Source organism: Onychostoma macrolepis, chromosome 21 (assembly GCF_012432095.1).
Source record: "Onychostoma macrolepis isolate SWU-2019 chromosome 21, ASM1243209v1, whole genome shotgun sequence".
NCBI classification, from domain to species: Eukaryota; Metazoa; Chordata; class Actinopteri; order Cypriniformes; family Cyprinidae; genus Onychostoma; species Onychostoma macrolepis.
Genome location: NC_081175.1, coordinates 20,943,570 through 20,971,470, shown reverse-complemented (window position 1 = coordinate 20,971,470; position 27,901 = coordinate 20,943,570). Strand labels below are relative to the sequence as shown.

General features: G+C 35.4%; 2 protein-coding genes across 2 annotated transcripts; one reads left to right on the top strand and one right to left on the bottom strand.

Annotated features, from left to right (window-relative positions):
- Positions 1-555: 555 nt before the first annotated feature.
- Positions 556-27,001, bottom strand: npdc1a (neural proliferation, differentiation and control, 1a). The gene is made up of 9 exons (XM_058758765.1): positions 26,862-27,001; positions 12,111-12,269; positions 5,681-5,764; positions 4,534-4,713; positions 4,040-4,106; positions 3,485-3,566; positions 3,301-3,380; positions 2,575-2,674; positions 556-2,065 (listed from the first exon to the last, which is right to left on the bottom strand). Exons 1-9 carry the CDS (start codon positions 26,965-26,967, stop codon positions 1,994-1,996), a joined length of 930 nt encoding a protein of 309 aa, XP_058614748.1. The 5' UTR covers positions 26,968-27,001; the 3' UTR covers positions 556-1,993.
- On the top strand, positions 18,248-22,678 carry LOC131529194 (uncharacterized). The gene is made up of 3 exons (XM_058758766.1): positions 18,248-20,405; positions 21,444-21,557; positions 21,639-22,678. Exon 1 carries the CDS (start codon positions 19,475-19,477, stop codon positions 20,297-20,299), a length of 825 nt encoding a protein of 274 aa, XP_058614749.1. The 5' UTR covers positions 18,248-19,474; the 3' UTR covers positions 20,300-20,405; positions 21,444-21,557; positions 21,639-22,678.
- Positions 27,002-27,901: the final 900 nt, after the last annotated feature.

The following is a 27,901-nucleotide window of genomic DNA, read 5'->3' as shown; positions in this document are numbered from 1 at the left end:
TTCAGTTTCTTTCAGAGAACAAGATTTTTTTTTTCTGGTCCAACCTAAAACAAGTATTAACAGAAATGAAACATAGACAGGTGTTTCAGAAGAATCCAAGATTTGAAGTCAAACATATACTTTTCACAATGAAAAGTCCTTGATATAAAGCTGATGCAAAACTATCCATACAAGCCAACATGATTTATGGAACAGTTGCTCTAGTGCATTTAATATTATGTAATGTACTGTAATGTCACATAATTCCTTACTTATGGTTATCTGTTTGGGAGGCTTTATATAAATATATAATGCAATATAAACCTAGTATAAAACAGTGTAAAATAAAAAGTCACTTAACTGAATAATCAAATGTATTCATTCTTTAATATACACCTGTGGTTGGAATACCCACTTATTTAATTTATGTGACATAGTACAACATAATCACTTGGAAATATGCTACAATTCAAAATTGTTTAAATTGTTTAATTTAAAAAAAAAAAAATTTAATTAAACTTTTAAAGACTTTCTTTTTCTTTTTTTTTTAAAGTAGCCTAAATACATTTGTAATGTTAAAAAAAGAGATACATTTTAAACAAATTATTTTCATTTGAACTTTCAGAACATCAAAGAATTCTGAAAAAGTATCAGTTTCTACAAAAAAGCAGCACATATTCAATATTTATAATAAAAATCTGCATATTAGAATTTATGGGGGACACTGAAAACTATAGTAATGTAGTAACATTTTAAAATATATTAAACTAGAAAACATTTATTTTAAATAGAAATAATATTTTACAATATTACTGTTTTTACTATATTTCTGATCAAATAAATGAAGCCTTGGCAAGCATAAGAGACATATTTAATAACCCCAAACTTTTGAATGATGTCTACTGATTATATTTGACAAAAAATTTAAATAAATGAATAAACTAATCCAAACAAGACAGTATTTTAGTGTATTAATAGTATAATAACAGCAGATCTTGAATCATGACAGCCGATGTATGCAAAAGTGTGATTGCAATCACTCATACACTTCAAGGAAGTACTATATAATACATTTAAGTTTATTTCTTTATTCATTTATTTACACTAAAGTGATTTGAGCACAGAACCCTCAACATCTCTCCGTTTCAGTCTAACTAGTATTTCATTTCCTGACACAGCCATTATATCATTAGATAAAATGGATATGATATTTACTGAGGTATACAAAGAAAAAAAATAAAGAGAGGGAGAAAGAGACTTCATATTAAAGAACATACATAGGAAAAATAACTAATGTAATGAATGAAATAGAACTACTCTTAATCTGAAAAAAAAGAGAGAATATATTGTTGTTTTTGATCAGCATTGATAAAGTTGACAACAAGAAAATAATACTCAGATGAGAAGAGACAAATAACACAAGTAAATGTGTGAGAGAGCACTGTGTATTTCTTACACACAATAATAAGAGGTGCTTTTGGAGGCAGCTTTGCCCAAAAACATGAAGACTTGTTAAAAAATTACATCTAGCTGAAAAAGATGCTTATAAAGATTCCTAACAAGACCCTAAAGAGAAATGATTTTAAAAGGGAGGTGACATAAAAAGCTAGTGAGTGAAAACAAACCCCAGACTTCAAAACTAAAGATGTGGTGTAAAGAAACCGCATTAAAAGGCCGGTCTGAGTCTCCACAGAGTTTGCGGTGCAAGAGTTCTTTTTAGATTCGATACATGCGCATCTGAGTAAAAGAAAAACCTTTTAACCACCGCTGCCTTTCACTTTTATTCACCTTATTGACTACACACCACACCTTCTTCAGTATCTTTAGAGTTGGGGTGTCTTTCTCACTTCGTTCTGAGCACAGATTTTCCAGGAAAAACAAAGTCATATTCATTTTTTTCATTTGTGTGTGGTGTAACAGATGCAGCGTCACCCTATGGAGGAATGCTTTTAGGTGTGTTAGACCTATTTTAAAAGTATGCGGGTGTGTGTGTGTGTGTGTGTGTGTGTCCAGGTCATTTGTGATTTCTCTGGGAGTGTAAGGTGGAGTCGTCAAACAGTGGGTTTTTCACCTCCATCTCTCCAGTCTAAAGAGGGGAACACAACAACAAATTTAGCAAAACACATAATGGTCATACTTGTTCAGCTAATATGTTTTGTTTTTTTCTTTTAAATATTAGGACTGCATTTATAAATCAATTTCTGAAGGTATGGGACACCAAAAACTGTGGTAACGGCAACTGAAAATTCAGCTTTGCCATCACAGGAATTCATTTACGTTTTAAAAATTTGAAACTAGAAAACTTTAGTCTTTTTTTTTTTATATTTTAAAGCATTACGGTTTTTACTGTATTTTTGATCAAATAAATACACCCCACACCCTTGAATGGAAGTGTTTTTTTTGTTTTTGTTTTTTTTCACAAACTTTTGTTTTTTTACAACAAATTTAGTAAAATAAATAAATAAATAATAAATAAATAAAATAAAATAATTACAGTATTTAAAAATTTATTTTGTGTTAATATTATAAAAAAAAACAAAAAACATGTTAATTAGAGATGCTAAATAGCTGCTAAATGCAAAAATGTTTACACACCGGTGCCAGACCAGGGCACTCGTACACAGTGAAATCTCCCACTTCATTCTCCTCATCTGATGTGGCCCCAGACTCTGAGACTTTAGGTTCTGCTTTATGTCTGTGTTCAAAATAGAAATCATTATTTTAACATCTTTAACAGATATAACATAGAACACATTTTATGAAACTTACATGCAAAGTTTAGTAAATACATATTTTTTTTCACAGGGAAATGGCTGCTTCATCTTCACTATCATGTTATAACCTTTGCACAATAGCACAGTGATAACAGAAAGGGATTTGACATATCAATCTATGTACATTTCATAAGCAAAAGTTCATCCACCTAGAAAAGTAGTGCAACCTCAAAAAGGATGATTTAAACAACTTTAATCAAACAAATGTGTTTTTAATGCAGTTAATTAAAAAACAAAACAAAACATACGCTACTATATAATAAGTTTTAGTAGTCAGTCAACATTATGCAATAAATGCTGTTGAGCATACATATTTTGAAATGATTCATATGTAAATGAAAGTGAAAGCAAATAAGAAGGAAGGAAATGAGTGAGGAAAATTATATGCATTTTTACATTCACGTTCTTGGTCAGCATTCTCTTAAAAGCAACTTTCGATAAAAAAATGCTCAAATAATGTTAAAGGAAATCACAGGGACAGAGTGCTGAGAAGAGACAATGCAGCTAAAGCAACTAAAGTAATGAAGAGATCGTGTATTGTGCTTACTTCTCCATTGAGAGCATCTGTTGTTTCTGATGCTGGTAGTGATACATCTGAGCACTGTGAGCCAGCGTTTTATCCCCAGACTAAAACATTGAAAGAGATGGTCGCAAACACATTACAAGAAGTGTCAAAGTGTTTATTGTATTATTCCCAATGTATGAACTGGCATTAATGCAAATGCTCTTACTGAAGTATGATTATGATTGGAGCCTTCAGCATGAAACGCAGGGTAATCAACTTTCTGAGCCAGATGACTTTCTCTCTGTAACCTGTAAAAGTTAAAATTTGCAATAGAATTACAGAGTTTAAAAAAATTGCACTGAAAATGACAAAATTATTAAAGGACATAATTTTTTTATTAATATTTGTATTATTTAAAAGACTGAAAAAAGTATAAAAAGGGATATTATAAGGGAAATATATAATAATACATTGTATATCAAAAGGAAAAATATAAAAGAATGCACTTACAACAAAATTTTAATTTATATTTATTTAAAATTCTAATTTATAACAATATATATCTATACCTATATTTAACATTATTTTATATAATAATTATATTTAAAAAATTGAATTATTTAATAAGTTATATTAATTATTTCTTCCCTAAAGTAGTTAAATATCACAGAACTAACTTTTATTTAGAAAAGCTTCTTTCTTCATTAGAAACACACTACAGTGGCATGATAATGGTTTGGGCTGCCATCTCAAACTGAAAAATAATAAAGATTCAACTTACCGGACCCAGCAGACAGCAGCGATGATGAGCGCCGCGGACCCCACAATAATGCATAGAGAGATCATCACTGCTCCCAATGATACAAACACACGCAATTATCAGAGAGAGAAAAAGAGACAGGCGAGAAAAACTGAGGAACACTCATTTTGATTCATCGAAATAAGGGACGTGCGTGAAGTGTATAAATTGACACATTTTACACATGCCAGAGATGTTTTGATATAATTCAGAGAGGCTTACAGTGTACTGACGTCTGAAAAAAAAAAAACAATTATAAAAGTACAAAACATCATGTGATGGGCCTGCATTTAAAATGCCATCTTTGTCAGGGATGCAGGCCAGCCAAACCACAGTAAGTGGCATTAAAAAATAGCACACAGAAAGATTTCTGTGGAAACCGGGTCAAAGTATGCTGAAATTATAAAAAACCAACTCACAACACATTGATCATAATTAGGCTTTAAATCAAATCAGAAGAACCTAGTGACACATACAGACTAGCAGGCTATCTCTGGAGGAGTGGGGGGAGATGATCGGCCCGTGGCGGTTGGACGAGTTTGTGACCGGCTGGGGAGATTTAGGGGTCTGGTGTGTTGGTGTGGATGGGCCGCTGGTCGTTGGCTCTACATTTGTGGGTTTCGATTCTGATTGCAGAGAATACTGTGAGCGAGAGTCTAGAGAGGAGGTGAAGAGACAGAAAGAGAGAAAAAAAAATGCCTTATGTTACCTAGTTTGATGATGCAGAGTTCAAAAATATCACAAACATTTACCATCACATAGTCCCCCCCCCCACAAAATAACAATTAAGATTTTTCAAATTATATACGTTTCATCTTAAAGTCTAATGTCAAAAAGTTTCGTTTTTAATAACAAAGAATTATTCAAATTGTATAATTTAACTTACAATCTACAAACGAGTTGAAAATATGTTCATATACTCCATTTAATGCCAAAAATAAGCTTTTTTCACAATATCTTTAATTTTCTGTTGCTGTTTGGATGTGCTAAAACACCCGCAGATGTAGCAGAAAACATCTGGGTCACATCTGGCAACATCTTCAGTCACTGGCCATAATTCTAACCTTAAAATCAAGGATTAGGCATAAAATAATGGCTTCAGAATCATGCATACATGTACAAATGGACTGAGAATTGAGCAAAGAGTTCTAATGTGGCTCAGAGGATGACAGGAATCATGTCTTTGTGGCACTTGTGATGTAGGCATAATACAAGACTTCTTCACCTTATTGTTTGGCGAAAGCAAAAATGCTATGAAATCATATTTTGTGACAGGGTGTGACGTCCTACAGCTTTGGAATCAAAATCCCAAGAAACAAGTATTGGATTTCATTTAGCAAATGTGATGCAGGACAGTGTTATTTTTTTATCCTTATTTCAGCATTAAAATATTATTTTTATCTAACATCCCTAAAGTTACTATATTACAGTATTTTTCCACCGTTAATTAAGCGGCAAAGGCTTTGTTTGTTTAACATTAGATTAAAACAGAAACTTCGCACATAGCAAAGAGCGAGTGAGGTGCAAAGTTCAGAAAGGTTTGCTATGAATCATGACCACTATAACCGCTACACTATCTCACTAACCATAACCACACAGATTTTAAGAGCAGATAGTTCCAACCTGGTTGTTTGACTTCTGACATTTGCTGCTTGGCAATAACAGAGGACAGATAGTCGATTTCTTCATCGACGTCAGGATGAGAGGCTGTGGAAATAAAGATAGAATGTCATATGGTAAAAATATCAAAAGGCAAACATGCTTCTGCCATTGAACAGGCACAAAAATCATGGTACCATTTTTTTCTGTACTTCATACCAAATGCAGCTCAGTCTCAATTGTATTGAGAGTTTATTATGAAACTTGGTAAATATCCACATAAAGTATATAATCTGTGAGGGAAGTGTGATGAGTGGGCTGTGTGTGTCCTGAGAGTGAGAGTGTGCCAGAGTGTTGTTTGTTTGACACGCTCTAAAGGGAAAACAAAGGCAGCACATGGTTTAATGGTACGCTTGGCCAGACAGTAAGCTGCATTCCAAGACTATGAAAGATCGTCCCTCTTGACAACCAGCCTGAGTGTGTGTGTGTGTGTGTGTGTGTGTGTGTGTGTGGCCAGTGAGAGGGGGTGTGTGATCACTCATTACATCTCACACGCCGGAACGCAACACATACTCCTACAACATTCAGAATGGAAAGAGATGCGAGTTTTGAATCAGTGAATCAACCGATCTGAAAGAACTGATTCACTGAATCAAAACTCTGTTGCCATTTATCTTAAAAAAAATCGATTTAAATAAAGGACGATATTAAAAAGAATGGCTCTCTTTGTGCTCCTATACTCAGCAGTGTTATATAATTTAAAAATATGTGAACCTGGACCACAAAACCAGTCTTAAGTCGCTGGGATATATTTGTAGCAATAGCCAAAAATACACTGTATTGTTCAAGATTATAGATTTTTCTTTTATGGCAAAAATCATTAGTATATTAAGTAAAGATCATATTCCATGAAGATATTTTGTAAATTTACTACTGTAAGTATATAAAAACGTTGTTTTTGATTAGTAATATGCATTGCTAAGAATTCATTTGGACAGCTTTAATGGCGATTTCCTCAATATTTTTATTTTTTTGCACCCTCAGATTCCAGATTTTCAAATAGTTGTATCTCGGCCAAATATTGTCCAATCATCAATTGAAAGCTTATTTATTCAGCTTTCAGATGATGTATAATTCTCAGTTTCAAAAAATTGACACTTCAGACTTTTGTGGTCCAGGGTCACATATAGCAAACATAATAATATATACTTTATAATGGCATAAAACAAAATTGAATATTTCATAAATATTGTTAATTATCCAGCACTGGTTAGTAAATGTTAAATCAGCAACAAAATAATATATGGTATATATGGTAAAAGTTCATAATATCATTCAGCCCTAGATGGTTAATTTTATACAACCAAAAAAATAATATAGAATATATTGCAAATATAAATTAAAAAAATAACCAGCCCTAGTTACTTAATTTCATAAAAATCAACAAAAGTACAAAAATATAAATATTCATTACATCATCCAGCCCCAGTTGGTTAATTTTATATGAAAAAAAAAAAAATACAGAATATATTGCAAATATCAATTACATCAAGTCCTAGTTGATTAATTTTATATAAATCCCCCCAAAAAAGAATCCATTGTAAATATTATTTATATAAGAATATAATAAAATATAATAAAAATAAGAATATATTGTAAATAATCAACAAGCCCAAGGTAGTTCATTTTATAACAAAATAATTTTCATTTTTTTTAAAATATATTATTTTTTTACATTTTTTATATACATTATAGATGTCATCCAGCCCTAGGTTGGTTCATTTTTAAAAATAAAATAAGATAGAATACACTGTAAATAAATATTTAACCAGCCATAGTTGGCTAATTCTAGATAGTAAAAAATTTATTACATCTACAAGCTCTTTGTATTACCAACAAAATAATGTTGAATATATCATAAATAATCAATATATCGCCCAGCCCTGGTTTTGTTTGCTCTTCCTTGAAAAAACATTCTGGTCTGGTTTGACATGTCGATAAAGATCACCTACATAAATTTAAAAGCCGTGGCTTTGCATGGTGATGTGTTGCATATTCTACACAGCTTATGTCTGCAAAGAGCTGCTGATTAAAAGTGACATTTCCATACAGCAACTTTATCTTATCAACCTTGCACATAGACTATACATATCAAAACTTTCCTCAGCACTGTACCATAAAGTGCTAACATTATAGCTACTGTTTACTGTCATGAAGGTTGGCGTTTAGTCTACAGATGACTGGCCATCTGCCTCCTGGAACAAGACTGATGTGATAGAACAGCACATATAATCGCTAGCTGAGCACCCCCACACTCCACAGCAGGTGTCAAAGGAGGCGGGTCAAACCATCTGTACTTGTTTTGAGGACAAGTGAACCTGTAAATCTGTGGTTTACACATAAAGAGGGTGTTCACAAACAGTCCAGCCTGACTAAAGCTGATGAACAATTTAATAAAGTTTTGACTCAGTAGGTGCTTGTTCCACAGCTCCACATGCCATTTAATCTGTAAACACTATAACTGCACTTATTCATATGATTATTATTATTATGAAATCAAATGAGTATTTTTTTTATAATTCACATTTGTGAAAAGTGTATAAAGAAAAATGTATATTAAATCTAACATTATATTATTCAATTTGCATGCTACTTTTATTGCTAACTACAAGTTTGCACTTCACTGGTGATGAAAAATCCATGCTGTAAATCCAAGTTGTAAATAAAAGATTATTGGAGTATGTTTTAAAGGAAGATACTATTTCAGTCTTTCTCCCTCAAAATTTCACATTTAGTTCAATGTGTTACTTGCTGTTTTTGTGTAACTGAAATTTACCGAGTTAATTGTTTCTACATCTACATTTTTTTCAGAATGGCAATGTTAAGACATATTTGATACTACAGACCATTTACTGTATGAATTTGCATGTAAAATGAGCATATTAACAACCAAAAAGAATGCATGAATGCATACTTCAGAAATCCTCCTGAAAAAGTATATCATCCTGGCTGCTTTTGTCATAATATAATTTTAGACACTATTTCTCCTCTGACTTTTGTTAGTATATAATGCAGCTGTCTATAATTAGCCAGATATAACCAAGTATAGGTCTCTGCAGCAAAGTAATGGGAGTTACCAGATCGGGGCGTTTTTTGACCATTGTTACTTGATTGGCTGACGTCATAGTGAGGGTAGGTTTAGGGGTGGGGTTAGGTCAGGGGGATCATTTTGATTGCATGATTAAGAAACACCCAGCAGCTTGAAAATGCCTAGCAATTCAGAAACACCCACTTTTGGTCTGCAGAGACCTCATTCTCGATATAACAGCTCTTTGAAGTTTTGGACACGATTATGCTGCCATCTAGTGGTGGCTTCACTAAATGCACTGGTCAGTGATTACTGGGTGTTTTTAACAGCAAATCAAAAACCAATGTAGTGATGACACATCAAATTCAACTCAAATCAAAAAACAAAAGTACAATTATTATAAGTGATTCACTGACATGCAAATAGTACTACCAGACAGTCTGTTTCAGTCAATATGATAATTAACATGGCCATGTATCAGGCAGGTGTTTATTTGTGTCTGGTGTCTCTCTCTCTCTCTCTCTCTCTCTCTCTCTCTCTCCGATCAGTGCTGCAAAAATGAGACTTCTGACCTACATAGACAGATGATGATTAGTCGCAGATGCTTCGGTTTAGCTGATGGCTGTTAAATATCTTGTCAGTGTGGCCCAAATTCATGGGCAGGAGAAAAAAAAATAATAATAATAAAAAAAAATTATCAGGATTTCAAAAACATAATGGGGTATTAAAATCTGAATGAATTTTTATTGTTCTGTAAAACTCTAAAACACCCCGTGTTGTTCACTCATAACCATATTAAAGCAAAGAGACTTGTGACACAGGACTGTTTGCTCAGTAAACTCTTTAGCAGCAGGTTCCACCTTGGTCTAACATTCACTATCGCTTTAATTGCGCTCCTTGAATCTTTAAGACTGTTCTGTAAAGCATTTCTAAAGGCCAGAGGTAAAGGTGTTAAGAAAGAGACAAAACTGCTTTCAAAATCGAGGTGAACTAGCCTACTTGAGAATACAGAACAGCTAACATTTTGTTCATCGATAATGATGTAAAATGCACTGCTAAACACGTTTTTGAAGATATTTTTGGAAACACGCAGGCCTTAGTTACACAAATGAAACTCTTGAAATGAAACCAGCCCCTTATCACACTCTTCATCAGCGAGGCAGGCCTGTGTTTGAAGAGCTGAATCACTCGTTACAGGAAAGGTATTGCAGAGTATGAGAAAGAGAGGGCGAAGACCTATTAGCATGGACGGGAGACAATGTTTGGCCATTTTTTGAGCATAGACAAACCCAATAGATTAGTGCTGCATTACTGCAACAGCCACTTTATTGTTCAGATACATTTGTGTTTACTGTAAATTTATCTAGCTGGCTAACACAGATAAGAGATGAGGTTGTGTCAAAAATCTGAGATATGGAAACATTTAAAATCACGTGTAATAATTTTATATTATTTCTATTGCTCTCCTTTTGACCACCCTTGTCAAAATAACAAAGAAACTGCCATGTGTAATCTTATTTTCCAAAACAATTTATGAATTTATAGCTGTCATGGAACTACATTATAGTTGTCAGAGCCATTAATAAGTTTGTAACATTTTTCTGGATCTCAACATTTTGTATTAATATATGAAGAGTTCACTTGCAAAAACAGATAACTCAGTTTTTATTAATTTTCATAAATCATGTTTTTTTTATTGTTATCATGTTTTTATTGTGTGTTAGTTAGCTGTATTTTTTTTTATTTAATTATTATTTAATCAAAACAACCCAACTGCAGTTGGATTGATATAAATTGGAATGCAGGATAATAAAAAAAAACTTGATTTTTAAACATTTAACATTTTTTTCCAATTAATATCAATCAAACTGCAGTTGGGTTGTTTTGATTAAATAATAATTAAAAAAAAATACAGCCAACTAACACAATAGTAATAATAAAAAACATGATTTATGAAAATGTATAATAATAATAATAATAATAATATATATATATATATATATTTATTTATTATATACATTTATTCAAAATGATAAAAACAGTTATGTTTTTGCAAATAAACTCTTCATATGTATATTTTGAATATTTATCACATACAGTATTTATCACACATAACAGTATCGCATCACATACTAATCAGTTTCATGCACAATATGTTTTTTTCCCCCGAGGCACTGTTAGATGCCAGTGTTTCCTGTCATAGCTCTGCAAAGGTTTTTTTTAGCTATGATTGTAAATCTGTATTTAACCTCAGAATGATCTGAAAGTAAAAAGAGGTCTGATTATGTGGTGGCTGTGCTTTAAAATGATTATAATCTTAACTCAAGTGAAGAAGGATTTTGAAAGTCTGACAGTAATCAGTTTTGAGTCCTTCTGTAAGGTTCACCCTGCCTGCTTTAAATGTTTCAAAATGATTAACAGTTGAAAACATTCATTAGAAATTTAGAAAAGTAATCAAATGCAATCAGTTACATTACTTTAATGAAGTAACTGAAATGGTTACACTACTTATTACATTTTAAATAGGGTAACTGGTAATCTGTAACCTAATGAATTTTAAAATTGTTTAATTTGAAGAACTACTGGTTTTTTATTGTTCAAATGAAAAAGTTATGCTGTCATGATGCAAATTTATGGTTTTATGCGTCAAATCCTTTTGTACATGACTCCTGTGGAAATAGCGAAGAATGGAAAATAGAGCACCATTATAATAATCACAGATTTTTCAGCTATAATAGCACATTAATAAAACCTAATAAATGATTAATAAAAAATGTCAAATTAATAAATATAAACAAATATATAAATATTTAATATATTTCTTTCTGAAAGCATATGTGGCTAAAAATTACACTTATTTATTATTTATTATAAAAAGCCATAACTCTACCCAAGACTGCTGTATTGCAACAGATTTAAAAAAAAGAGTGTTATTTCTTTCTGCCAGAGCATGCAGTGCTCACATGGAATTACATTAAAGCCGAGGCTGCACACACACGCATGCACGCTTACAATCCATCTGATTAAATTCAGTCATGTGCCTCTGCCACACGAGGAGAGACAGAGAGAGAGATTAAGCATTGTGCTCACCACAAAACCAACAGAAACAGTGAGAGAGGAGAGAAACGACAGCAAAAGCACAGGCCAGATGATGGGAGGATCTCCTCTTTCACGACGGCATTAGTCACAGGCCGAGGGTTCGGTTAATGAATGCACAGCATTTGGCTCAAGAAAATGGTTCTGTGACGCCTGACTCACAGTTTGCTGATGCACCAAAGCAAAGGCCAGATTAGACAATAGGTGCTAAATAAATCGTGACACAGTAGCCAGAAGGAGGGTAGGGTGGATGTGTGAAAGCCTTCGTACCTTGGCGGTGGTGCTGGGTAAAGTGTGTCCTGTGAGCAACACAATGTCCCGCTTCATTTTCCTCCAATGGGGAGAGGCAGGGGCCACAGCAGGAGGAGCCAGGCTTGCAAAAGTGCCGCCCCTTTCTGGCACAGTCTATGTGATTGGGGCACTTGTTTGCTGAGAAAATAGAAGAAACATGTTGAAAGAACAAACAAAAAACCTCCCTCAAATTATATTACCCAGCATGGCCCTGAAGTACTACGTCACATGTCATGTGTTTGAATATTAACGTGCCCTAAAATCATTATGTAGTAGTGCAGCAGGTGTTGTTCATTAAAAGTCATAATTTCCTCTGTAGCCACACCAGCATTTAGTCACCTGTAATGTTTTTTTTATTGGTGTGGTTTCTGCAGGTCCTTTTAAAAATTCATAATGATGTTGTAATGAAAATGGAACATTGTTCAGTATAAGCTCTTGATATCTGTTGCTTACCTCCGAAAATAATACTGATTTTGAAAGACTTTATTAGTTTTAATCAACAAGAATGCATTACATTGATTAAAAGAGACAGCAAAGACAAAAAAGAAAAATATATTTAAAATAAATGCTGTTTTCCCCCATTTATCTGTGTATTGATCAAAAGATCATTTTTCAATCCTGAAAAAAAACAACCTTTTTTCTTTTCACAAAAATATAGAGCAGCACAACTGTTTTCAACATTGATAATAAGAAGAAATATTTCTTGAGCAGCAAATCAGCACATTAGAATGATTGTGGATCATGTGACACTAAAGACCCGAGTAATGGCTGCTAAAATCATTTTTTGCCATCACAAGAATAAAAAAAAATATATATATATATATATATATATATATATATATATATATATATATAAAATCTTAAATTTTTAAAAATATTTCTCAATATTAAAGAAGAAACGTTAGTGTATATCCATATATTTATTTTCAACTTGTCATGTTCATGTAAACCTGGAAACTTTCGCATCAACGCATACAACGACAGAACAGAAGGATATGACGTAAAAGCATCCCGCAGATGGTGTCGATAGAGCTTTACTTGAACCTGAAATTCCTTAAAGCCTCAAAAACATTCAATGGTAACGGTAACTAAAGTACCCAATGACATCAATGCTATTCAATTCAGTCTGCTTCATATCCTTGACTGACTCTCAATAGCTCTAGAGACTTGAAAATCAGTCATCGGTACAAACATCCTTGAATGATTCAAATCGGTTTACAGACGCAATCATAATCTCAGCTCCTTCTCTTCAAGGATACTTTTTCATATGAGCTCCAATTCTCTATAAATCCAAAAATATTTTCTGTGTAATTCACCCTGTTGGGGGTGCAGAAGGAAACTGGGTCAGCAGCAGGTGTGTGTGTGTTCTGACGGTGCTTGGGGTTTTCATGGTGGATCACAGTCATTTTAGCATTGTTGATATACTATTATAGTTATTAGATTTTATTTTTTTGTTTTTATTTTATTATTACTTTAAATTTTAGAAATTTTGTTGTGTGTTTTTGAGAATATATATATATATATATATTTTATGTTATTTTAGTACTTCAACTAAAAAAAGAAATGTCATGCCAACCAGCTGAAAAAAAAAGTTTTAGTTTTTAAATATTTTATTATAATATTATATATATATTTTTAATAATTTTAGCTTTAGTCTTAATTTTATAAATTAAAATAATTTAAATTTTAGCCTTATCAATGGATGGATGATATATCGTCTTTTTTTTTTCTTCCTTTTTTTAATATTATGAAATGTATGTAATTAATCCAATACACATCTCTTTTGCTGTCATTAAAATGTACTGTATTTCGCCATTACACTGGAATCAGCCACTTTGCTTTTTAAATATTAGTAATGGTATTGGGTCAATAAAAACACATTACTTCAACAGGAATTTGAACATAAAATAATAAAATAAAATAAAACCATATACTTATGCATTACTTAACAAACTGGGAGTTCATGCCATGGTAGGCATTCCTTAAAACGTTTTATGATAAAACTAATAAGCAATTTATGCCTGAAGAAAATTAAGTATTTTTACTTCCAGAACCCTAGTGAGACACTCCAAGCAAAATGTCTAATAATTTTCAGCTGCAGAGAATAAGTGCTTCAGTGTTGTGTGATGACTGGATCTCTATCCGTCACTCTGACATCATCTGACAGCCGAATATCAACGAATGACGCATTTTCCATCCAGAAGAATTTCAATGAGCGTAAAGCAATCATTCACCATTTGTCCCAGATGGCTTGTTCTTAAAGGAGAATGGAGCTTAACTGGATCATGAAACTGGACTAATGGTCTAAGACAAACTTGTGTAATTATCAAATGATACTTTTCATTTTTACAGTGACATTTTTATATTCTCAAGCCTCCTTGAGGACGATGTGTTTCCAGGCAACAATATTTATTTAAAAGAGCTGTTATGAAAGCGTAGAAACGCTCTGCCAAAGCAACTGCTTCCATACACCACAGCAGTAATGTACATAGACACACACACGTTCTGTTCTAATAGGCATTTTGAAAAACAGATTAACAGACTAGAAATGATTTCATATCAAGCCCCTGATTCTGCAGTATACATCAAGTCGCGACCCAACACACACCAAAATTGTTGACAAATGCACTACCTTTCAAAAAATAAGATCTGTAAGAATTTTTTATATTTTTGAAATGCTCACAAAGCCTGCATTTATTTACAAAAAATTAGGGGTGTCAACGTTAGCGCATGCGATTAATCAAAAATATTTTTTTTTAACGCAGATTAATCGTTTGATAAGGTTTGACCCCAACTTCTTCCCGTCATCGCAGCGTGGAAGGTTATCTATTGTTGTGTGATGAGGGTGCAGCGCACCAGTGTTGCCAGGGTAACGGCACAAGTGGGCTATTTTGAAAATACAGTTGCGGGAAAAATTACAGAGCCGTGGGTTGCGGTTTTTTGGGCTACTTTTATAATGTACCACAGCCGCCCAAGGTGTATATAAATTAAAATCGATCCTTTTACTAGTGTGTATTATACTTGTAATGTATCCCTGGCAACTTAAGGATGGAGAGGCGGTTAACATCACAAACAACGTGAGTTTCAGCCAGAGCATACATGTTAAGGCTTTTACACAGCAGAAATAAACATGACAACAGCCACTATAGACTATATAAGATAATAAACACATGATTACGATAGCATATTTGTATGTGATTTTCTTGAGTTGAATGTGTACATCTGAAATGCTCATTTGTGCAGTGATATAAAAGGCTATAAATAGCATATTTTAACAACAGTAAACGACCAAATTCCACATGTGATCATAAAAGGAAGTTATCACAAACACTCGATGGTAGTTTGAAGTGAGTTCCGAGTAAAAGTGCACTATTAATCTCATAAATTGTCTTATGAAGCATGATGCTAATATTAGCTCTAATGCAGCTGCAGAACAGGTCCAATTCTTCTTCATAATGCATTTTGTCATAATACTTCACGTAAGGTTGCAAGAAAATGTTTTGTTGTATTTATTTAGAAATACTTTTGATAATAGTTGGGTAAATACTGGAATTGAAGTGATGTGGCTTGGTAAACGTTTTATTGCCAGTAAAAAGCTGATAATGGCTGAATAAAAACAAAAGAATAATGATAAAAGAATAATAAGGATTATGTCTCATACCTGGCAGAAGTGTGAAAGGTTCTGCTTCCTTAAACTAGTTTGTCATGCATTTCTTTTTCAACACATTTACAGGTAAATCCTAGTAGTTTAAACTTGTGATTAATCTTGATTAATCACAGTCCATGACTGTGATTAACGCCATTACATTTTTTAATTGATTGACAGCACTATTAAAAATACAGTAATATGGTAAAATATTATTAAAAATTAAAATAACTGTTTTTCTTTCAATATACATTCAATTGTAATTTATTACTTTGATGGCAAAGCTGAATTTTCAGTGTCATGTGATCCATCAGAAATAATTCTAATATGCTGATTTGCTGCTCAAGAATTTCTTGTTATTATCATTTCTTATTATTATCAGCGTTCAAAACAGTTGTGCTGCTAAATATTTTTATGTAAACTGTGATAAAAAAAACAGGAATTTTTTTATTTGAAATAGAAATCTTTTGCAACATTCATCTGCACCACCACTTTTGATCAATTTAATGCATCCTTGCTGAATAATAAAAAAAAAAAAATACATTTCTTTCAATAATTTTTTTAAACTGACCCCAAATTTTTGACAGGTAGTGTCCTTAAAATAATCGCTGAAATATATAATATTAACATATACTGCAAAAGCCCAACAAAGCCAGAATCTGTCATACAACCTGTTGGTAAGTTTCTACCAAGTGACAGATGAATGTATGAAAAAAATATAATAGTTTAAACCAACTTACATCATATGATGTCAACAACAACAAAAACAACAACAAAAAAATAGGGAAAATTTTTATTTTTCCTGCTATTCATGACATTCTGCATATAAAAATCAATATCTCTATCTTCAGATGTGTGCCAGTGGTAAAGCTAAGTGGAAGGCCTTTGGATCGATCCCTGCAAACATCTTGCCATTAGCTTTGACTGTATCACAATTGTACCCTTTATCAGATGTTGCTGCTCAATATATGCATTGATTTCTGCTCATCACTTGTCATAGACCTCATCATCTCTCATTAGTCTTCATAAAACACCACCAGATTGCTTTTAAATCTGGACGAGGAGTCATGAGAACTGAGATTAACTGACTAATGAGGTGCAACTGTATTTGTGCATGTGAGAGATGCACATTCCTCTAAACACCCTGCTGGGCCGCCCACCTCCAGCCGGTCATGGACATTAATTTACACAAATCAACCACAAGCTCAAGCTGCGCTTGGAAATAAGGAGGAAATTTGGAAGCAACAGGTTTTTTAAGCTACAATGCAGTAAATGTACTTCTATTTAAGTAACTACTTGACTACTGCATCATTTAGCTGAATATTTTATCTAAAATTATCTTGCAGCACATTTACTTTTGAGTAAAATGATCTTAAAGGAATGTAAGTTCTTCATATCGTTCCAAACCCCTATAACTTTTTTTTTCTGCGGAAAACAAAAGATGATGTTTTGAAGAACTGTTTTTGCCACACTATGAAAGTCTGTGTTTTTTTTTTTTTAATATGACACTGGACCTCACCGACTTGCTGCATGGACAAAAAAAACCCACAGAGATCTCTTTCAAAATATCTGCTTTTGTTTAAACCCCCATTGTTTTAGATAACAGGGCTCGCAGACTATTTATCAGAAACCATAATGTTTCTGGTTGGAGAAGATGCTTTGATCAGCAGTCCATCTCTGCTCATCAAAACATCAATGACATAACACTGATCAAAGTCAAACCTGTCAGACCACTTATAATTATATTTGGACTCTTTGAAGGACTAGCTAATAGAAATGAGATGGCCACTGATGTGTACAATCAAGTATGACATGTAGACCTTGAAAAGAAAGGAGCACTAACCAGTGGATCTTATCGGACACAAGGCCATTTCTAAAGCAAACTTTAAAATATAAAATAAAAATATATATTAAACATACTATATAATATAATACTGTATATAAATTATATAAAATTAAATAAACTGATACGCTACCAGAAGTGTGTTTGTCGGCACTCAAACATGGCTCATCTAGTGAGAGAAGCGTTACTGTTTTTAGTACTTTGTAAATTTGAAACTATGGTACGGTGCAGAGGAGAGCTGCCAGCTTTGTGTCCTGTCCAGCTGCAAAACGGCACTGACTCAAGGTCGCTATGGATGGCGCCACAATCAGGTCCTGCGTAAGTTAGCTGAAGTAATTGAGGCACGCAGACTGGAAGTAAACAGGGCCAGCCCAGCAGCATCCCATGTACTGATACAATTTGTGAGGCAAGGGGGTGAGGCACTAAGCAGCACTACTAAGCAGTGGTCCCTCCTGTCACCAGGAGGTAACTGGGAGTTGAGAGCTGACCTTGACTGCCAGCTGAAGCAGATCGCCATAACTTCCCTGCGGCCAGACATTGTGTTCTGGTCCACTACCACAAGAACTGTCATTATGGCGGAGCTGACAGTGCCATGGGAAGACGGCTTGGAGTCAGCTTTCGAGAAGATAAAGGAGAAGTACACAGATCTTGCAGCTGCGTGAATAGAAGCAGGGTGGAGGGCTTTCATCTATCCAATAGAAGTCGGCTGCCGGGGCTTCACTGGAACATCTACTCAGCGGCTCCTAAAGTCCCTCAGTGTCAGAGGCCCCAAGTTGGCAAAGGCACTGAAAGAGCTGGCAGAGGAGGCAGAGCAAGGGAGCTTCTGGCTCTGGCTTCAGAGAAAGGACAAGGTGTGGGGAAGAGAAGGATCCTAAGGCTGGCTGCAGGGGGCGGTAGGGAGACGTCCCTGCCGCTGCTCCACCACCCGGAGATGTTCCGGGATTAATGGAGCGAAACGTCGACGATTGGTGGCTCCCGGCTGACGACCCTGCAGCCAGCTCAAACGGCACCGGCGGAGGTGTGTCAGACAGAGATGCCTTGCAGGTATGCTTACCTGTGCTTTCATCTAGTTATTCTGGATCACCAGTGACTACTGTGAATAGTGCAGCTGACTACCAGGAAAGACTGCACCAGGGGTGGCGGGGCTAGTTACCCTACCCACATGTCAATGAAGCATTAAGCTGCAGTGACTCCTTAAACTACAAGCAGAATAAAGATGAAACAGCCCAGTGGTCCACCGAGAGGCGGGATGGAAGATGGGCCAAATAGGACGGATAACACTGTATCAATCGGCACGTCAACAACGAATGAGCAGAGGATCCTACGAGAGTGCAGCTGTGGATGGTCCAAAATTACAACATATCAGGGCCTACGAATCCACCAGGGTAAGGCAAAATGTGGTGGTAGAAGCCAAGTGCAAGCTTGCACTGCAGTAGCAGATCAGACAAGGTGGAACCACAGCCAGATTAAGCACCACAGTGCAATGGATCCCACCATTGCACATGGAGAGGAGGAGCAAGATCAGCCTGCCCAGCAGGATTCACAATTACCACAGCATATCCTCCAATGTGATCAACGAATTAAAACACCAAGCAGAGAACCTACAGGAGAAGCACTTAGGAAGCCAGTCTGGAAAGCCAAAGTTAAGTGGCCAAAAGCCAGCGACAAGCAGGAGTGGAGAAGTTTCGAACAAAACCTATATACACAGTCCTCCAGAACTTGATAAGAGGTAGTGTTACTGCCAAACTGAACATCTTCGGAGACATCATCTATGAAGAAGGCAAAGGTAGATTTGGAGAGCTGATACAGAGAAAGATCCTCCCTAAACAGAGTGGAAGACGAGAAAGGGAGATCATGCAACTGGTAAAGGAGCATTGCCTTGTCCGGAAGGCATGGAGGAAGGCTGTGGACCACGAGAAGGAAGGTTTGAAAAATTTGTGGGGTCAGATTAGAGCCAAACTCACAAACCTGAGGCGGATGGAGAGAATTAGGAAACGCAAACGTCGCAAGGAGAAAGCAAGATCAAGTTTCTTCCAGGACCCTTTCAGGTACGCCCGAAACCTGCTGGAGGAGAAGAAGAACGGGACGCTGCATATCACAGGACAGGAATTGGAGGAATACATCAAGATTCAGACTAGTGACAGCTTGAGAGAAAGCCCTCTGGGCTCGCCGGGGCATGTGCTATTTGGAAGAAACACACTGAGGCTCCCACTGAGATCCATCAGATTGGGCTACAAGCAGGAGAAGGTGAGACTGGTCTTTGAGTTACAAGACTCACGAGATCCGGTAGTCCAAAACGCCAAGGCCCAAGTGCAGACTGGAAGTAAGTGGAAAGCAACACATGCAGTAAACCAGGCCATAACCCACCTGAAACACCAAGAGGTCGTCGGAATGGTGCAACATGGCAGGGCAGGCTTTGGTTTGGGAACCTCACCAAAGATGTGGTCAAAGGCTTCAAAGATAGTGAGGAAAAATCTGACTAACTCTGAAGTCGTGAGGGATGAAGAGGAGAGCTATAAGATCAAAGCTGTGAGCCAAGGCCAACAAGGGAGATGGACAACGTGGGAGGCTGTGAGCGATAGGGTCCTGACTTGGGCCGATTTGTGGAGGATGCCTAAAGCAAGGTTGAGCTTCCTAATTAGGGCTACGTATGACACTCTCCCAAGCCCACAAAATTAAAGGATTAAAGGAGCAAAACATCGACGATGGGTGGCTCCCGGCTGACGACCCTGCAGCCAGCTCAAACGGCACCAGTGGAGGCGTGTCAGGCAGAGATGCCTTGCAGGTATGCTTACCTGTGCTTTCATCTGTACTCATAACATGATGCTAAATGACCTTTAGTTCCACTTAGTTCCAGAATAATAATAATAAAAACAATAATGTGATTAGGTTTTTCTATCTGGAAAGTATTTAATTAAAAATAATAAAATAAATCAGCATTACAACATGGTTAAGTAATCTATAAAATATTCAAAAAAAATTATATTTGTAAATTATTTAATTAAAATACTTAAAATAATACAATAAAAAAAAGGTAATGTAATGTAATCTATAAAATATTTTTGGTTGAATTTTTTCTAATATTTAGTATGAACTATATTGCAAAACATTGTTACCATGGTATAAAACTGATTTAAATTATTAATTAATTATTACAGCATTTTGGTCTTATCACACCAGCTCACAATTAAAAAGAAAAAAAAATGGGTGGATTCCTTTCTGGCTGTGCTACTGTGTTACAATCAGCTAACTTAGAAATAAGAAATTTAATTGGTTGTAAAGTTAAGTTAAGTTAAGTCGTGACGTATTGTCAAGTATGGTGACCCATACTCCGAAACACACACACACACACACACACAGTGAACACACACCCGGAGCAGTGGGCAGCCTTGCTCCAGCACCCGGGGAGCAATTAGGGGTTCGGTGCCTTGCTCAAGTGCACCTTAGTCATGGTATCGAAGGTGGAGAGAGTGCTGTTCATTCACAATCCCCACCTTCAATTCCTGCCGATGCGAGAATCGAACCAGCAACTTTCAGGTTACAAGCCAGACTCCCTAACCATTAGGCCACGACTACCCCCCTAAACACACTGTAAACACACTGTTGTGACCTTTTGTTTCCTAACACATCTGCACATCTATAATTTTCCTAAAATAACACCAAACCCCCCAAACTTTTCAGTTGGCTGTGAAGTAAGATTTTGCAAAACATCTCTGGTCATTTGTTCGGCCAAGGAAAAGCGCATACGATTACATAAGAAAGATCAGCATATCATAAAGCTGGATTAAAAATGAATATTTCTAACCATCTGCTGCTGGCTCAGAAATCATTAACCGAGCTCCGAGCGGGAAGGAAGCCAACATCAGCACAGACCTGCAGCAAGGGAACAGGGACACGCTTACGTGGCAATATTGACAGCTTCCATTTACTTTGTGAGGTAGGATGTGAATCATAAGTGGCCACAAATGTTTAAAAAATCTGTTAAGAAGCAATAAAGTAAATCTCTTTTTTTTTTCAGCTGGATAATAATTTTGCAGTTGTGATAGGAGATGCCATGAACAGGAAAGTGTGGATGGATAAAGGGAAACTCCCATTGTGTGGACTTCCTGTTGCTCCACTTAAAGTCTAGCTAAGTGCCAGTGGTTTTGCCTGTTTAATTTGGCTCTCTTTCATGGCTACAGACGAACTCATGTTACTAACCTAGACTTTATATCTGAAGATGTAATGCATGCAAATGCAAAGGTTGCTGCCACAAAACCACTACGCATTTGCTACAGTGTTCATAGAACATTGCTATGTAGTTACTAGTTGCTTTCTGGTCCAAATCAAACAAACTCATTGCCAAGTTTTTATTATATTCAAGGACTGAGATACAGCTTGGAGCTCTGGGATTCTTCACCTGTCTTCATCACTTAAAACAGCAATAGCACACAATGTGATGTGTCACAAATATCCATAGCATTGTGCTTAAACAAACATGCTTTCTCAAGCCAATATTCTTGATCTGAAAATAGAGCTTTAAAGTTGATTCTGTGTGACACTCCTAGCTTTACAGGCAATGGGCTCACCTGCTTCCATCCATTTGGCTCTTTCTCACTCTCGATACTTATTAACTTCATGAGAATGGGCTACAATCCCTGCTGCTATGGAAACTATGCTGTCTGGCTATCACCTGCTACATAGCAAGGTGCTAATGTGATTACATCTGGATCCGGATCGCACAGAATGGTAACCATGACTGGGTTACATTTCACACAAACATGCTTCAACTCTCAAATGCCATCTGTAAAATATGATTCCTAAATATAATGGTATATCTCAAAAATTACTTTTTTTATCTGAAACTTTTACATTCACCAAGGCTGCATTTAATTAATCAAAATACAGTAAATATTATGAAATATTACAATTTACAATTAACTATTTTCTATTTTAATATATTTTAAAATGCAATTTATTCCTGTGATGACGAAGCTGAATTTTCAATAATCATTCTAATATGCTGATTTGGTCTTATTGTCAATAGTTTAATATTATCAAACTGTTGAATGAAAATAGTAAAAAAAACAAAAAACAACAAACTGTATGCAAACTGTGATGCATTTTTTCAGGATTCTTTGATTAATTGAAAGTTCAAAAGAACAGTATCATCTATTTTAAACAATCTTTTTTAACATTATAAACACCTTTACTGTCACGTTCGAACAATTTAATGCATCCTTGCTGAATAAACTCACCAATTTCTTTAAGGAAACCTTACTGACCAAAAATTTTTGTACAGTAGTGTATATTTACACACGCACACATTACATATACACTATATGTCCTAATTAATCAAACATCAAAGCACATTTGACTGGATCATATGCAGTTTAATTAAATTCTTTAAATTAATCATTTGAATGAATGTGTGAGAGAGTGAAGAAGTGTAGTAGAGTAGACAGGCTTCCACTCTTCATTTGCACAGAGTAACTGATAACGGCTGGATGTAGGATCATTTTAATACTTCAATTCTACAGCAATAAAATACTTGATTGTGGGACTTCTAGGTACAGCAAAAAGGACATGTGATTATAGATGATACTAACTAGGGATCACCTATAGTGAAAGCATCGTTCTACAACCATACAAATGCAAACAGGCCACTGAAAACCACCCTGTTAAGATTTGAAAATGAATAAAGCTTTTCACATCCTTAGTACTCGGTATCCGTACAAAATTATGAAATACACATTTAAACAGTTATAATCACAACAGAAGTCAACAAATGCGGCTGGAAAATTCTCCCGTATTAAACACAATAGCGTTTTTGTTACATCAGACTGTGCTTCAAGCTTCTGAGGGTCTCTTCTAATCTGCCTGGCTTGGATCCTAATTATCATTAACAAAAACCCAATAATGACACACACCCTCATTAGTGAGAGAAGTACAGTGGACCACAGGAAATGAGAACCCAGATTTACGCCCACATCTTTCAATCGGCACATTAAGACAATAAAGAGCGATGAAAAGTACAGAAAGAACCTATGTAAGTCCCAGCTGATCAAAATGTACTTTCTGCAACCAAATTGGCAACCTGTGTACTCAATGTGGGAAGACTTAAGGGTGGATGTTTGTTGTGTGTTATTGAGCACTTAAGGGTGTGTTTGGATTTTATAGTGCATATTTAAACATGCAAACCATGCTTGTTTGTGCCTTTACTTTATAAGTACACATTTTGAGTCTCACCACCAGAACAGCAGATAACACAGCCGCAGCTGCTTGGTTCTCACATGGCGGGGTTTGTATAGAGTACGTGGCCTCATTCAGGGATCTGCTGCAGAGATAAGCCATCGCTCTCAATGTGCGCTCTGCAAATCATCATTGTGGCAACAACAAGCTGTTTCCAGATCTCTGTAGAGTCTTAGATCCTCACGTTCCCCTGAGACAGCAAGCGCAGGGTCCAATTCTGCAGTTACCACAGCAACACAGCTAACCTTTTCTCAATCCACTCCGTCACCTCCGAAGAGAGCAATGCAGCACGCAGACACCTCACATTACTCAAACACTTCTTATGTAAGTGCATTACGAAGTGAGCTGTGGTCAGAACTGCAGCGTAATGGAAAGAGAATGTTCCCCATATGTGAAACAGCAGGGTTAAGGTGGCATTTTAAGGATCGGATTTCAAGTTTTTTCAGATTGGTATGCTATTGTGCACAAACTAAATAGCCTGTTTTCCAGCCTACCACTTGATTATACCAAAGCAGCTTCAAAAGGCTGCAATTAACAGAACTTACAAATCAAAATAAAAGAAGGCTCAGGACATAGCCCTGTTGTACCTCAAACCTTACACATAAACGCAAAACATTTCCTTGTTCTGAGTGAGTTGTATGACTACAGGACAAGTTTGAATAAGCATAACAAAATACACTCCTTGGGTATAGATTAACCAGGAACATTTTCTTCAAGGAAAATGTCTTTGCAGCACAATGATTGGTTGAATACCCTTCCATTGTGATCAGCTGTTACTGTATTAAAAAAAAAAAAAAAAAACCTGAACTATTAAAAATAAATCAGCAATTGAAGTAAACCTGAAATGAAATAAAATATAAATATTAAATAAAAAAAATAAAAAAATCGATTAGAAAACCAAATTAGAAAAATGAAAACTAGAAATGTTGACTCGACAAACAGCCTAACTGAAATCAATTATAAGCTGAAGTGCCAACTAAAATTAAAATGTAAACTGAAAGCATAAAAATAAAAGTTAATTCAAAACATTAATAAATACTATAATAGCATATTAATACTACTAAAATAACACTGAATGTGATACTGTTCAAAAATCAACCTGATTTCGTCAAACTGGTGAGAAAAAGGCTAAATTAAAGATGAACTTTCATGACAGTGAAAACATTTATGGAAAAGAATGTGACTTAATAATAAAAACAATAATATTAATTAAAATAATAATATTATTATTAAAATACTACTACAACTAATAAATAATATTAAAAAATGAAATAAAATAAAACAAAATAAAACATAACAGCCGATATGAATGCATAAAAAGATTATTATGATAATTAGCATCACTCTGTTACAGTAGATACCATAGCGTAGGATAGCATTTATGAAATTATTATGATAATTTTCATAAATGCCCCTCAAACAAGCAGCAGACCAATTGGGGGTTGCTTTTTATAAACAGTATACAGGTTGCTTTGTTCACCTGTGCGAAACAAGCTTGATTATCCACACATGGTCTGGTCACCATCTGTGAAATGACTGCATGGCTAGCGGCTCTATCCACAGCTCTGTCTTTCTGTGTGAAATATGACATGCTATTCTGTGGCGATCAGATCAACAGCCTGAGGGGGGAGTTCAGTGTGGCAGCTTTTTTGAAGTCACACGCTAGAGAACAACAAACAATCTACTTTACAATGGAAAACATGCATAAACATGTTTAGGCACTGGGACACGAGATAGAGAGAAAGAGAAAGACTGATCAGCCTCTGGACATGTAACAGAACACTGAAAACCCCTAGAGCAATATTGCAGGTAAGAAAGGATAATATTAGCACATATATACAAATATTTTTTTCTTGTTTGATGACCCATACAGTTTTATCCAGCAACTGGATACACTAGGGGTGCTCATTGTGCAGATGTGAGAAAGCGACTGTGATAGTGTCCTGCTAGTGTCCAGCTGTTGTCAATCCCACAGGGGTCTGAAAAAAAAAGCTTGGACAGATAATCTCTGCTCATGTTCTCCATAATTACTGCACTCACATCCCACAATTCAGTTCACACTGCCCACTATGAAACTCTTAGACGATTACAATGAACATCTGAGCCATCAATCAGACACTGACTCGATGAGCAAAGAAAATAAATAAAATATAAGGATTTCTTTCAGTCATATTTCCAATAAAGTGCAAATGGGTCACCAGATGCTGAATAAGAGCGGTATGGATCATATAATTTTTAATTATAATTTCTAAAAACTTAAAAATCTTAAAACTGTGGTACAGTTATTGCATGATCTAAAACTAGTTTTAGTGGAAAAAAAGAAAATATGTTCAAAAATACAGTAATAACTTCCACTAAAACTAAAATTAAGGAGCTGAAGTTTATCTAAAAGTCACGCTGTCCCTCCTACATTAAATTCATATAAATAAAATTTAAATGTACATGACTCCTTATATCAATAATGAATATGTTAATGGTTGTGCAATGTAAGCATCATATTAAAATCATGCAAATACATGATGATAGCTACTATAAAGCAGACTTAAAATGCAACACTCAACATGCAACTGTATATAATCTCTATGTCCATCAAAGGGTCCTTGACCTTAAAACTATTTTAAACAACACTTTAATAGGAGAGGGAAAGACCCACAAGGAAATTCCATTCCATTTTCCTTTTCTCCTTCATGTTTGTTTCTCCACTTGTTCAACCGGATTAGGGTTAACATAGACAGTCTGAATCCTGTTTATTCTGGCAAAAAAATCATCTAGAAAAGTGTTTTAAAGAATAACCCATATATATAAACGAAAGAAATTCAAAAATATAAATATTCAAACTCAAATTCAGCTTTGAAAATCAACGATGTAACATATTTAAATACAATTCGAACCACTTTAAACAGTGTTCTCACATCACATACTATGAAATACATAACACATTGCCTATAATAAATAAAAGCTAACAAAAGCTGCTGAACCAATACCATATGTCAGACAGACAGACTCTTACCCGGTATACTCGCACCGACGGCGGCGAGGATTACGCAGATCAAGACCCCGGGAAGGAGGAGGGAGGCCCGGGCTCGCTGAGCGCTCCGGCTCGGGCAAAACAACATTCTTCACTGCGCTTCTCAAGTCCAGGACAGCAGATAAAAACTCCGGAGTGTCATTCCCACATCTGTGTGGGTCGAATGGACGTACACTACCGAGAGAGACAACCTGGCCCGAATAAAGATGGGAGCGTCAACTCAAGAAGAGGGTTAAGCCGCTGCCTGTGTGGTACAGAGCTAAAGATAAAGGAGAGAGATTGCGGCAGGAGGAGGAGGAGGACCTCCGCTGATATACACGCTACAAACAGGAGAGATTAGAACAGCTACATGCAGCAGCGGGAGGATGAATGAGCTCGTGACGCAATGACGCCGACGTGGGTGCTTCTTCTCTCAGGTGAGGGAACGTTCTGCTAACAAAATAAAAGATATTTAAGTTTTAAGTAAAGACTTATTTGTTCCGGGGGAAAAATGAATTTATTTGATAATAAAAAATAATAACAGAGCATTTTATCAAACTGTAAGTTGTCACAGTAGGGAACTTGCCATTAAAGGAACAATTCACCCAAAAGTGAAAATTTACTCACCTTCAGGTCATATAACATGTAGATGAGTTTGTGTCTTCATCAAAACAGATTTGGAGAAATTTAGCATTAAGCTACATCACTTGTTCACCAATGGATCCTCTGTAGTGAATGGGTGCCGTCAGAATGAGAGTTCAAACGACTGATAAAAACATCACAATAATCTACAATTAAACCACACGACTCCAGTCAATCAATTAACATCTTGTGAAGTGAAAACCTGTATGTTTGTAAGAAACAAATCCATTATTAAGACATTTGAACATCAGCTGTTTGAACTCATTCTGATGGCACCCATTCACTTCGGAGAATTCATTAGTGAGCTAGTTATGTAATGCTAAATTTCTCCAAATCTGTTTTGATGAAGAAACAAACTCATCTACGTCTTGGATGGCCTGAGTAAATTTTCATTTTGGGGT

Excerpts from the sequence above, each read along its gene's own strand:
- LOC131529194 (XM_058758766.1), top strand. The coding sequence starts at position 19,475 with ATGCAACTGGTAAAGGAGCATTGCCTTGTCCGGAAGGCATGGAGGAAG.
- npdc1a (XM_058758765.1), bottom strand. The coding sequence starts at position 26,967 with ATGTTGTTTTGCCCGAGCCGGAGCGCTCAGCGAGCCCGGGCCTCCCTC. Across the intron at positions 4,714-5,680 it reads GTCAGAAGTCAAACAACCAG|ACTCTCGCTCACAGTATTCT; the intron begins GTTGGAACTATC and ends CCTCCTCTCTAG. Across the intron at positions 3,381-3,484 it reads CCAATCATAATCATACTTCA|TCTGGGGATAAAACGCTGGC; the intron begins GTAAGAGCATTT and ends TCAATGTTTTAG.